Source organism: Mustelus asterias, chromosome 14, assembly GCF_964213995.1.
Source record: "Mustelus asterias chromosome 14, sMusAst1.hap1.1, whole genome shotgun sequence".
In the NCBI taxonomy this organism is placed as follows: Eukaryota; Metazoa; Chordata; class Chondrichthyes; order Carcharhiniformes; family Triakidae; genus Mustelus; species Mustelus asterias.
Window position 1 is genome coordinate 102,661,695 of NC_135814.1, and position 13,493 is coordinate 102,675,187.

At 44.0% G+C, this 13,493-nt stretch overlaps 1 protein-coding gene across 50 annotated transcripts in view; it reads left to right on the forward strand.

The window, feature by feature from the left end:
• Positions 1 to 13,493, forward strand: part of LOC144503924 (poly(rC)-binding protein 3) — a 153,280-nt gene that overhangs the window by 124,666 nt on the left and 15,121 nt on the right. For 10 of the 50 annotated variants that reach the window (XM_078229007.1, XM_078229011.1, XM_078229042.1 and 7 more), the window contains 3 exons: positions 3,894 to 4,037; positions 9,111 to 9,152; positions 12,498 to 12,666. In XM_078229007.1, coding sequence (XP_078085133.1) covers positions 3,894 to 4,037; positions 9,111 to 9,152; positions 12,498 to 12,666 — 355 coding nt within the window. Of the gene's footprint in view, positions 1 to 3,893; positions 4,038 to 9,110; positions 9,153 to 12,497; positions 12,667 to 13,073; positions 13,153 to 13,493 lie in introns of all 50 variants that reach the window. The other 40 variants (XM_078229020.1, XM_078229047.1, XM_078229025.1 and 37 more) reach the window with 5 other exon arrangements.

Consider the following 13,493-nt stretch of genomic DNA (forward strand, 5'->3'; position numbering starts at 1 on the left):
GATTGTTGCCTATCCCTTAATACCTTTGAGAACCCATTGATGAGCCAGTTTGTTGAATTGCTGCAGTCTAACTGGTGTTGGTGCACCTGGTGCAGTTTAGGAAGGGGGCTCCAGGATTTAGACCCAGTGACAGTGAAGGGATGGTGATATAGCTCCAAATCAGGGTTGTATCAGCATAGTGTGTGGCTTGCAGGCGGTGGTATTCCTAAGGGTCTGCTGCCCTTGTCCTCCTTGGTGGCAGAGGTCACAGTCTTGGAAGGTACTGTCTGGTGAGTTGCTGTAGTGCATCTTGTATATAATGTATACTGTTGCCACTGTGTGTCAGTGATGAAAGGGAGTGAGTGTTTAAGGTGATGGAAGAGGTACCAATCAAACAGACTGCATTATCTTGCATGGTATTGAACTTCTTATGTTGGAGCTGCATTCATCTCCATATTTGGAACATATTTCATTGCACTCCTCCTGATTTGTGTTTTTTTTTGTGGAGGAGAGGCTTTGGAGAGTTAGGTGAATTACCTGTTGCCCAAATCCCAGCCTCTGACCCGCTTTTGTAGCCTCAGTATCTATAAACATGAAAGGTATTTACAGGGAAACATTCCCCAGAGTTACAGGTTTACACATTATCTTGTATAAATATCTTAACAAATGCATGGTATACATGCATGGCTTGCAGTAGCAGCTTTAAACCAGGTCAGCTTTGACAGGGTTTCATCTTTAGGCAGTGAGAGAGACTGTTTCAGATATAGCTTGACATCAGAACCACTAGTCTGGTCGTCAGTGACATCCGGTTTAAAAGAACAATGTTATTTTTTAAAAAACTTCTCAACTCAGTTCATTCTGTAAGGATGAATATAATTTGAAAATTTCTGGGTAAAGTTTCAAAGTTGATCAGCCAATTCTGCATCATCGTACTACACTGGATATTCTTCTGAATACAACTTCACCTGCAGCAAGCAACTTATTCAATGACAATTTTGCCGGTGAATAGGGTTTGTACACAAGAACTATTAAAAACAAATTCTTTAAAGTGATGGGATAATCCGATTGAAGACTACATATCCCCATTATGTTGTGGATTCTGGAAACGTTCAACAACGGGGTATGCCTACCTCTGTTTGCTCACATTAACTGGAATCTAACCTTAACCAATCTTCAGGTTAACTATGAAATTAGTAACCTTTGGTTTATTAGAAGCCCAGATATTTCTAAAGCAGCTTTTGCTTCATGATCGAGATCTCTCTCCTCCATATTAAAGCATAGTCTTACACTGATGATAAATTGCTGTCAATCACCTCAGCCAGACAACGTTGCTACAGGAGTTCCTAAGCCCAGACATGTCCAACTGCTTCATCACAACCTCGCCTCCATCATAAGGAAGGAAGTTGCTGATGATTGCAGCGTTCAGCACTATTCACAAGTCCTCAGATACTGAAGCAGTCTCTGTCCTTATGCAGCAAGACTTGGACAACATTCAGGTTTGGGTTGATAAATGGCAAGTAGATTTGCACCACACAAGTGCCAGTCAATGACAATCTCCAACAAGAGAGAATCAAACTAATCTTCCCATGACATTTACTGGCATTACCACTATTACAATGAGCATCATTCCCTCAACTCCCCCAAATTCAGAGAATAATGATGTTACTTCTGTTGCTTCACTTGTGCTTAAGAAATGCAAGTGTAGCTTTGTGCTCTGGTATATAAATGCTCCACAGCGCTAATCTCCAATCTGGGCTCTCTCCAGAACAGCAGGCACAATATTTCCTAGGTTTCCGTTCTAATCGTAGCAAGTTAGTTGTTACACAACCCTCTAATATTCGCAGTAGGTGATTTCACACTAGGTAAATGATAGAAGTTGGGGAGGTGTTTTCAATATCACCCATAAAACAAGAAGTATGGGTTTTACGTAACTTGCATTAGACTTGCCAGCTCTGCAGCTAATTGTGAATGTAAGTGAAATAAATTTCACTCTGCTGTGACCAATCACGCCATGTCAGCTTATTCTGGTTATCAGACCAGTGGAAAGTGAGGAATCTTCCTGGAATTTAAAAAGATGGTTATAACCAGAAAGATTTTGCAGGATGGGGCACAGTCACTTCACCTTCCTTTCCCCTTCTCAGCGCCGTGTGAAGGTTAGTGTTATTGAGGTGTCTCTTGAAGATGCAACTAATGCTGGTTATGTTTGCATTTTGTGAATCTGTTTCTCCCATTCTTAGCAATCTTCCAGCAATCAATTGTAAGTAGTATTAGCAGTAATAAGTTGCTGACACCGACTAAGTTGCATTCTGGTCTGGAAATGGAGTAGTGTATGGAGGAGAATTCTTTCCATTAAGCTTCAAAGTATATTGAAATACCTTTGCCACAGTTCCACTTTGTGATTGAAGTGAAGAACAGCAAATATGCAAAATGCAATCGCTAAAGGAGACTGGTGAGGTAAGGGGCAATTTGTTGTAAATTAGGGATTAGATGCCTTCAAATGAATTAAATATTTCATAACTTTTCACCAGGTCAAATGTTGAGGGCTTTTATTTCCATATCCAGTTACAAGACTTTAGAGGATCTTGATGTTTTCCTGAAATCTTCAGTTACTTTATTAAATTGTTAATTGTCAGACAGGGATTGTTAGAAAAAGGCCATTTATCCAGGTTGACCAAGTGCACCCAATTGTTTGTCCATTCATTGGCAAATAACTCCATCTTGTCCATGATTCTTAAGCATCATTGATACTCCAACAGTAATAGTCACCACATGATGTAGGTGGACTCTGCATTGCATCTGATCGTTGTTGTAGCTGCCGAGAGTGCTTGATGGTGTCACTTGATACACACAGGCAAATGTTCAATTTCTCTAATGCCGAAATAGAAGTTCATTGCAGTTTCACAATTTTGTTTAGAAAGCCATCTTGGAAAACGAAAAGTTCCTGCATGAAATGAGGTTGGCACAACCTCTGCTTGATTACTGGTGGAATGAATTTACAAAGACTACCAATCCCTCACCTTACATAGTTGTTGCATTCCTTTCAAATAAACATACCTTGATAAACTTCATCTATTGAAAGGTGAAGCGTACATGCTGGCAAGTTTAAACACCTTTACAGCTTATTGCATCCAGCAACCACATCAAACAATTATATAATAAGCATGCATATACTAGGTTGGGTCTAGAGTAAAGCGGCTACTTCTGTCTCAGCCTCAGTCGACTACCTCTACCACCCTGCCAACTTGTCCTCTCTTGTTCACACACCACCTATCTTTACAGCCTCTTTTGAGCTTGCAGTTTAGCCTAACAATTAACTGGTAGTCTTTGTAAGCCCGTACCATGAGTTGAAATTATACCCTACTCTATTTTAATGTGGAACTTTAGATTCATCAAGGTGGATTTTTTCAAGGTTTAAAAACTTGAAGCTGCTGTGAGCTTCCATTTCTGCAGCATCCCAAATCCAAGCTTTGCTCCTGGACCTTAGTTAACACCTTGCATTTGAAATATGTTTTCAGAGCTACATAGGAGCCCTTCTGGCTTTGTCCAAAATTGTTTTGTTCGGGGGTGGGGAGGGCAGTTGGGGATGGAAGGGCAAGTGGGATGTTTGGGCAAATTATGGTTTGTGTTCTTCGAATTACTTTTTGGGATAACGGAACATTGAACAGCACTGAATAATTTCTATATGATTGACAGATTCTCTGATCCAGATTTTTTTAAAATTAAAAATCAAAAATCTAACTTTGTGATGCATTTTTCTGTATTAATTGAATTCGAGCTAAAAAGGAATATTGCAGTTAAATGATTCATTGTAATTGTGATGTATTTTCTGTGTTTTGTGATTGAATTTACCTTTTTTTTCCAGAAATGAACCTGTTCTAATGCTGTTTCTAACATGCTTTCCCTGTCCCTCCTAGTCCCCACCGAAAGGTGCCACCATTCCCTACCGCCCAAAGCCCGCCTCTGCCCCCGTCATTTTTGCAGGTGGCCAGGTAAGAGCAGATCCCCTCTCGGCCTCCGCAGCCAACCTCAGCCTCTTACTGCAGCACCAGCCACTGCCTGTTAGTGCATTCAGGTTTCTCATCTTCACTTGCATGTTGTATCCTAATGGCCACTAAACTGTGTCAGAAACTGCTTAGAGTGTGTGTGTGTGGGGGGGGAGAGTGTGTGGGGGGGGGGGGGGGAGAGTGTGTGTGTGTGTGTGTGTGTGGGGGGTGTGTGTGGGGGGTGTGTGTGTGTGTGTGGGGGGTGTGTGTGTGGGGGGTGTGTGTGTGTGTGTGGGGGGGGGGGGGGGGAGTGTGTGTGGTGGGGGGGAGTGTGTGTGGTGGGGGGGGGGTGTGTGTGGTGGGGGGGGAGTGTGTGTGGTGGGGGGGGGAGTGTGTGTGGTGGGGGGGGAGTGTGTGTGGTGGGGGGGAGTGTGTGTGGTGGGGGGGGAGTGTGTGTGGTGGGGGGGGAGTGTGTGTGGTGGGGGGGGAGTGTGTGTGTGGTGGGGGGGGAGTGTGTGTGGTGGGGGGGAGTGTGTGTGGTGGGGGGGAGTGTGTGTGGTGGGGGGGAGTGTGTGTGGTGGGGGGGAGAGTGTGTGTGGTGGGGGGGAGTGTGTGTGGTGGGGGGGAGTGTGTGTGTGGGGGGGAGTGTGTGTGTGGGGGGGAGTGTGTGTGTGGGGGGGGAGTGTGTGTGTGGGGGGGAGTGTGTGTGTGGGGGGGAGTGTGTGTGTGGGGGGGAGTGTGTGTGTGGGGGGGAGTGTGTGTGTGGGGGGGAGTGTGTGTTGGGGGGGGGGGGGAGTGTGTGTTGGGGGGGGGGGGGGGGAGTGTGTGTGGGGGGGGGGGGGGGGGAGAGTGTGTGTGTGGGGGGGAGTGTGTGTGGGGGGAGAGTGTGTGGGGGGGGGGGAGAGTGTGTGGGGGGGGGAGAGTGTGTGTGTGGGGGGGGGAGAGAGTGTGTGTGTGGGGGGGGGGAGAGTGTGTGTGTGGGGGGGGGGAGAGAGTGTGTGTGTGGGGGGGGGGAGAGAGTGTGTGTGTGGGGGGGGGGGGGGGGGGGGAGGAGAGTGTGTGTGTGTGTGGGCGGGGGGGAGAGAGTGTGTGTGTGTGGGGGGGGGGGAGAGAGTGTGTGTGTGTGTGGGGGGGGGAGAGAGTGTGTGTGTGTGGGGGGGGGGAGAGAGTGTGTGTGTGTGTGGGGGGGGGAGAGAGTGTGTGGTGGTGGGGGGGGGGGGGGGAGTGTGTGTGTGGGGGGGGGGGGTGTGTGTGTGTGGGGGGGGGGGGGAGTGTGTGTGTGTGTGGGGGGGGGGGGGGGAGTGTGTGTGTGTGGGGGGGGGGAGTGTGTGTGTGTGGGGGGGGGAGTGTGTGTGTGTGTGGGGGGGGGGGGAGTGTGTGTGTGTGGGGGGGGGGGGGAGTGTGTGGGGGGGGGGGGGAGTGTGTGTGTGGGGGGGGGGGAGAGTGTGTTTGTGTGGGGGGGGGGGGGGGAGTGTGTTTGTGTGTGGGGGGGGAGTGTGTGTGGGGGGGGGGGAGTGTGTGGGGGGGGGGGGGGGGGGAGTGTGGGGGGGGGGGGGGGGAGTGTGTGGGGGTGGGGGGAGTGTGTGTGTGTGTGGGGGGGGGGTGTGTGGGGGGGGGGGGAGTGTGTGTGTGTGGGGGGGGGGGGGAGTGTGTGTGTGTGGGGGGGGGGGAGTGTGTGTGTGTGGGGGGGGGGGGGGGGAGTGTGTGTGTGTGGGGGGGGGGGAGTGTGTGTGTGGGGGGGGGGGGAGTGTGTGTGTGTGTGGGGGGGGGGGGAGTGTGTGTGTGTGGGGGGGGGGGGAGTGTGTGTGTGTGGGGGGGGGGGGGGGAGTGTGTGTGTGGGGGGGGGGGGGGGGAGTGTGTGTGTGGGGTGCCCGGGGGGGGGGGGGGGGAGTGTGTGTGTGGGTGCGCATGTTGTTGGGGGGGGGTGGTTCTGTTTGCTTGTGTGTGTGGAGGGGAGGGTGAGGGGTGGGAGCAAGAGTGCCTGTGTGTGGGGGGGGGGGGGGGGGGGGGGGGGGGGGTAGCGGGGAGAGTTCCTGTGTCGGAGGGGGAGTGTGTGTCGGAGGGGAGGGGGGTTGGGGGGGTTGCACGTGCGAATGTGTGGGGTGGGTGGGGAATTTGTCAGCATGTCTGTCCATGTCCCCACTAGTGTGTGTGTGTGTGGGTGTGTGAGAAGCTTCAGGACATCCCAAATGTGCAACTTGTCTCAGCAAAGATATTGTCTATATGTTGAGTAACTATTGCATGCTTTGAAACAAAAACCTTTCAAGTTATTTGAATCTTCTATTGTTGATATTAATTTTAAATACTGATTCAGGGTTGGAAACATTCCTACTTAATGATTTCTCAGCAGTTAACTGGATAGTAAATGGAATGACCCAAGCTCCAGTTAAGAGTTGCCAGCTAAACTTTTATTTGAGATGTTTTAATTAAATGTTTGCCAATGTTGCAGAATCATAAGATTTTCTGACTGGGTCTACATACAGTGCTTTACCCTCCAGTCAAAAGGGAATTTAAGAAATAATTGTAACAATAGTAGTCAGTTGAAATGTTTTGCGATTGAATACTATCTATGGGCCATTACTCCAAAGTATTTTGTTAACCAATAATATCAGACATAAGTTATCCCATTTATGTATCATAATGTGTGCCTCCATTGCAGCAAGTTGAGTAAGCGAGCTTCTCTGATGCTTCTGAAAAGCATGATGGTGTTGCACTGCTTCAGTTCTTGGCACGTGCTGTGCCATCGAGTGATTTTGGTTTTTGGCTGCAGTTTCCCACTGATTGTTACTTGCTGCCATTTTATCATACATAGTTTCACGTGGAAGTCAGATACCTTGCCATGGAAATATAAAGAGCTACTTTTGTGCCTCTATCCAGTGCTGATGGAGATGGTGAGATAGGATTACACACACACTTTGTGGCACGGAACAGGCCATTCAGCCCAGCCATGCTGGCATACATGTTCCACCAAAGTAGTTCTCAGATGGGGAAGATGTCCTGGAAAAGAATGGGGAGGGAGAGAAGAGAGGTTTTTCAGCTAAAAAGGATGACAGCCAGTTGTATTCAATGCAGCAGTAAACAACAGATAATGCTTTGAAAAGTCATTGTGTAGAAGAAGAAAGATTTACATTGTGGCCGTACTTCTGAGCAGGAGTTTACCAATACAGCTTGCTGCAAAGTTCCATGGCATATGCTGCCAATTCAGATGTCTGCAACAGGAAAAGATCCCAGGGCGTGTAGCACAACAGATTTTGGGAAGTGATGGCCAGGCACGCTTCTGAAAGACATATGATGGCCCCCTAATATTGCAGATACAGTTGTATAGTAATGGCATATTTGTATATTAACCCAGTAGAAAAATTGTAGCCAAATTGAAGCTTGCTGTTCACCAAGCCATGTTTCAGATCTCTTCGGTTAGAATCTTTTATAAAAGGCTGACTAATTCAGAGCTTTTTCTGCTTTTGCGATTACTCTTGTATAATTTCAGTCTGAAATATTTTTTGCTTTCGCCTATTTTTACTTTTGTCATCTATTGTATATGCCCAGATCTTTTTACGGCTCTAAGTAAACTCTGTGCTAACATAGGTACAAGCTCTGTAACCAGAGCGCACCGTCTCTTCAGAAGAGGCAAGTTGAAGAGGCAGCTTAAACTTCTGTGGTTAGTGTTTGAAACAAAGTGCCAAAAGTAGCCATTCCAGCTAATTAAAGGAATAGGATAGTTAGTTACCAAATAGTGACTCGGGTATGAGAGAGAAAGAGAGCATGATCAGTTTGAACTGGGACTGTCCAGCTGAATTGCCCCACTAAGATGGCAGTCAAAGCAACCTAACCTCAAGGTAAGTGTAGGAGATTGCTGACTTGACAAACATGATGTTTGGCTTTTTCTGAAATGTTATATACAAAAATATAAGATGTTGAAAGTAGGAAAAGCAATAGTGCTGTGTCAGGGCCAATATTGAGGCATTGGTACAGATACTTTCACCTACATAATGCACACCTTCCAAAAAAAAATATTGAAAATCTCAAAAGACTAGTTTAATAGCAGCTACCTGTGCTGAAAGTTTATATGCAAATACTTCCTACACTCAAACTGCCCTGCTTTCAATATTGTGTAGGAACTATTTACAATCCTACAACACTGACCTACAGTACATCACTCCACAAAGCACTATCCTGATCACTGGCATAAGAAAGCAGCATGTTTGAGTAAGAGTATCATGATGCTCCAATGAGCATCCAGAGAGGTTTTTTTTTTTTTGCCCCATTGTCATTCACTGCACTCTTTGCAAGATTTACGGGTCATGTTTTAATAAATTGTCACCTAAATATGGTGTTTTAGCCCAGGGCTCTCATTCTTGGAGCAATTTTCCCTGAAAGTTCTGCAGCATATGGTTGTTGTTGTAGCAATGTAGTACCAGAGTTGCTGCTTGATTCTGGCTGCACAGCTGTCTGTACAGTTTTGGTTTCATATATTTGTCTTTGTTTTAATAATGAAGTAACAATAATTGCAATTAGCAGTGGGATGATATGGTTACACCACTGTGGTAACCCACACCCTGCCCCCACACGTTCTTCGATGTATTAAAATTAATACAAATGGAGCATGTGCATAGTCTCTGACATGGACAGTCTTTAGAATGTGTATGTGCATATTTAGTGCAAAATTAGCGTTGCAGAAAATTGATGGTGAAAGCTAACTGGGGAGTCCCTCCTCTGGGATGAATGGGTGTTTACCAAACATAGCACAGTAATTTGCAGTGCTTCGGGTTATCATTTGAACTGGAACCACTATTACATACTAAAAGTAAACACAATGTCCAGTGGGCTAATGCCTTCAAATAATCATTCACACTCTATGATCTAGCTACTTTCTAATTTAAAATGGGTACTGCATAATTTACTGTCTGCTAATGTTATTCATCCTGCGTCTTTTGCCAGTTCAAAATTCTTATCAAATTTTTTAAAAAGTGGAATTTCATGTTTTTCTCCTGCAAATTTATTGGCCAAAACCTTTGCTGAGACATCATGCATTTCAGAGTAGGGGATTTAGACAAAGCTCAGGTGCTTGCAGTGGTGCTAACTGTGGATGATTTCTCAAACGTGGAACTTTTGAAGAAGATTTTTCTTTTTTTCATTTCACTTCTACAGGCCTATACAATTCAGGGACAGTATGCCATTCCACACCCAGATGTGAGTTTCCCCCCCTTTCTACCCTAATCATGACTTCAAATAAAAAATAAAATGCATGATTATTACATTACTATTAATGAATATTAATAATGAAATGTTTGATTAAGATTTCACTAGTTGCTTTTGTATTTGTGATCTCTAGTAACTTGTTTTTAACTGACCACTTTGTTATATTGTAGTAATGTTTACAAGAGTATTTGATGGAAAATAAGTGTCTCACTTTCTTGAAGTGACTCCTGATACTCTGGTTATTGTTCCACACCCTTGGGGATAAAGAAAGTTTCCAAACAAGAGTTGTGTAGCCAATTTCCATTGGAAAGAATTCCATTTAAAGCTACATTATTCTGTATCCATCAGGAAAATAAATATCAGTATTGCTTTTAGCCCGGCCACCAACTCCAATGAGAATAGTGCCTCCTTACTGAACACAAACTATTGCTGTCAAAAAGAAACCTGCACAAGATGAATAATAAATAACACGGACCAGATTTATTATAAAGCTGTAATAACCTGGTATTATTAAGCCTTGTATCCCAATGTGAACACTGGGCAGCTGCTCAGTGCCAAGATAGGAGTGGCGTTCAAAGATCATATCTTGAAGTATTTACTTTCCAGGACAAATAATTGAATTTGTTATGGAACTTTAATAAAACTGCAGAACCTGAACTTCCATATTTGAAATGATTTGGAAAATTGTTGATAGAGCAACAAGAGTAGGTCATTCCGCCCATTGAATCTTTTCCACTACTCCGTTTGATCATGGCTGTTATGATCCTAACTTCAGTCAATTTTCTTGGCCTCATTCATTTATACCCTTATGGAAGAAAGATCTGTTATCTCCAATTTAAACTTGGTGCGCGTGCATCTGCTACTTTGAGAGTTCCACATTTCTTCCACATTTTCTCGAATTATTTCTCGGTTTCTCTTCTGGATGGTCTGACTCTCATTTTAAGGTTATGTTCTCCTGTCTCTAAAGACCTCCACCAGCAGAACATGTTTCTATCTACCCTCTCACCTCCTGACAAAATGGTAATAATCTCAATCAAGTCACCTCTAAACCTTCTGTATTCTAAGATTTGTAGCACTAGATTGTGATCTATCCTCATAATGTGCCCTGGTAGTATTCTGGTGAATCTGCACTGCAATCCTTTCTAAATCAGGGTATTCTTTCGAAGACAATGTAGCACTGCAGGTGTTGTCTAGCCAGAGCTTTATATAACTGTGGTAAAACTCCACACTGTGCCCCTTCCTCCTCCAACTTTATATTCTAGCCCTCCAGTTAGGCTAACATTCCCATTTGTCTTTTTGACTTTCTATGTACCTGACTGCGACATGGATCACTTCATCTCTTTGGACCGCAGTGTACTCAGCTTTATACCATTACTCAGATTTATCTTTGCTTGCTCCAAAATGGATGACATCTCACTTCCAAAAAACTCCTGTTGTAATCTGTCTGCCAATCTGTATCTTTGTAATGTTATGTTCTCGAGTACACACCTTAGCTATACTTGTCATCAGTAAACTTTGCTATCTGGTTCTCTGGTGAGAATTAATAAATATAGTGAATAGTTGAGGCCCCAGCATAGGTTCTTGAGGGGCACCACCACTCATTTCCTTCCAACTCAAGTGGACACCCATTATCTCTTATCTTCTATCTCCCTAACCTCATTAATTTCCTTCAGTTCCATGAACTTCTGATTTTTACTAATAGTCCCTGACGTGGAACTTTGTTGAATGCTTTCCAGAACTCTATATCCATCAATATTCTTTTGTCTCCTACCAGTTATATCCTCAATAAATCATTTAGGTTCATAGGAACCTTTACACATACTTTGGTTCTCTCTAATCAGCTTATGCCCTGCACCAAAGGGCTGTACAAAGTGCCTGGTGGTAATGGTGAGAGCTGTGACTGTTACAAGAATCCTCTGGAAAACATACCTCCCATTATAAATGTGATACCAGGGAATTCTTAAAAATGTGATTGTTAATCGGCGCTATTAGTAAAATTGTTTAATGCTACATTGAACTTGCCAGTTTAAAAATACTTAATTCAAGCATAAAGGGAGCATTGGTGCTACCCTGTGAGGACTACCGAGAGGATTATTCTGCATCTTGCTGGGTAGAATTTCTACTTGTTCTCAACCTCTCACAGTTCCTTGCAGATGTGACTCAGTGGCAGTCACTGAAGAATAGGTTTAGTTATCTGCCATTCCAGCTGAGTGAAAAAAATACTGCATCATCTCGAACAACAAAAAAAATTTGTACAAAGGATGCAGAAATAACGCACTCCCATGTTAAAAAGAACGTGTGAAACACTCAACTTCAGTAATTTTCTCAGTAACTTTTAATCATGATTTTCCAATCTTTTGTATTTATTCCAGTTTGTCAGCTTGGATTCTTTTTATCATGTAGTTTCAAAATAAAGGAACAGCCACTTCTATATTATGTGAAGGAAACTGAATGTACTCATCTTCTAAATATCCCCAAGTCCCTCTTCAATTTTGCATCTTTATTGCCTGTAGCTCCCGACAAAATCACATTACCTGATAAAGATATTTTCCTACGTGCTACTTCTACTGATGGCTCTTATTTAGACACTCTGAATTATTGTGAATTTAGGTATATTCTGGTGTAAGCTGGTGAGATACCTGAAATTCTGCAAAGGCCTTGAAATTTATGTGCATGATACTTGTGCTGAAATAAGTCAGTGTGCCTTAGTACTTCAGATTGCTTCCTGATCTTCTTTAAGTGGAATATGGCTCGTAATTCTTCTCTACCTAGTAACCTCCACCCCCAAGCATATTGAATATCTTCAACACAATGAGGCACACTAAGTGAGGTTTCAAACATCCAGTCCTCTTGATATCGCATATTGTAAGCATCTTGAACCTATTAAAATAAATATTCTATCACCTTAGTTTAGGAAGGGTGGGATTAGGAACCACATAACCTCCCCTTCAGTTTCCATTTGATTCCTTTCTCTTAGTAACATGAAATGTTACTGTGCTAACTGTACAGCTGTGATTGTTGATGGGTGGTCTTAAAACACTTCTAACCATGTGGTGAGGTCCTAAAATGTTAGTGTGGCATGGTAAAATAAACAACCTACCCTTATTGAGCAGTTAAAAACACTCCTTGTATCGTGGGTTTGAATCGCAGAGCTGCCTAAAACCCAAATCCTGCAGCTATACGTGTGACGAATTTCTTCGATGCCAGCAATATTGGATGCTTAATCTTCCAACCACACTTGCAGTGAGTTCCTTCAGTTCTCAGTCAGACAGCAAGGCAGGATGTCTCATGTTTTTGGAGCACCTCAACTCTGACACTGGCCATCTTGCTCCACAGGATGCGTGCCTCTTGTCGACTGAGTATAAAGCGGCGCTGGCATCGACCTTGTGGAGAAGTCCGCAGCTTACTCAAACATCCACCCAGCTGAAGGAACCTGCATGGAGACCAGAATCCTTGAGAGGGAAAATGGAAATAAAAAACTGTAATGAAGAATCAGGAACCTGGGGTATGTTTGAGTCCCATCAGAGGCTGACTCTCTTGTCATGCAGGTATTGGTAGCTCTCAGATAAGGCACCAGATGAAGTCTGGCTTGCTGGCATCCACTTTCAGAAAGACCTCAGCAAATTTCTGGCCTTTTCGCAGAGCTGAGTGTTTCCTCTTGTCTGCCAGGAGAAATTCCATGGTACTTGTACCAGCCTTCCTGATCAGATCCTTTTGATGTTGCTAGACATTAAGAAAGGGTGGGACATAGAAAATTTCAAAAAAAAAAGCATCTTATTTTCCATCAAATTGTTTGCCATGTTGCTGCATGGTTCATTGTTTACTGCCTCTATTTTTTTTTGTTTCTAAGAGTAGTGTTTGTGTTTATTGTACAGTAATCAGTTAGTTCTAATTTCCCCTCCTACCCCTCAGCAGTTGACCAAGCTTCATCAGTTGGCTATGCAGCATACCCCCTTTACTCCCCTTGGGCAGACCACCCCTGGTTTCCCTGGTACGTACCCACAGTGCCCTATTCAGCTCCTTTTCTCGGCACCTCTGTTTTTCTCTCTACTTCTCTCTCTCTCTCTCTCTCATAGTTTTTAAACAAATTACAATGGATGTATATATTCAGTGCTTCAGGGTTTAACCTAAGCTTACTTAACTAGTGAACTTGTAAGATAAAATTGAATTAATTTCTATCATTCTTCTATTGATAACTTGCTTTTGTTTCTAAAAGGAAGTGAATGTATAGTTTGAATGTGGATCAGTTTCTCGTATGTATTTTAAGTTAAATTGTTAATCCAACAGTGTCTTTACTACTTTTAGCGTCAGTGGAGTGAGCGACTATTAAAT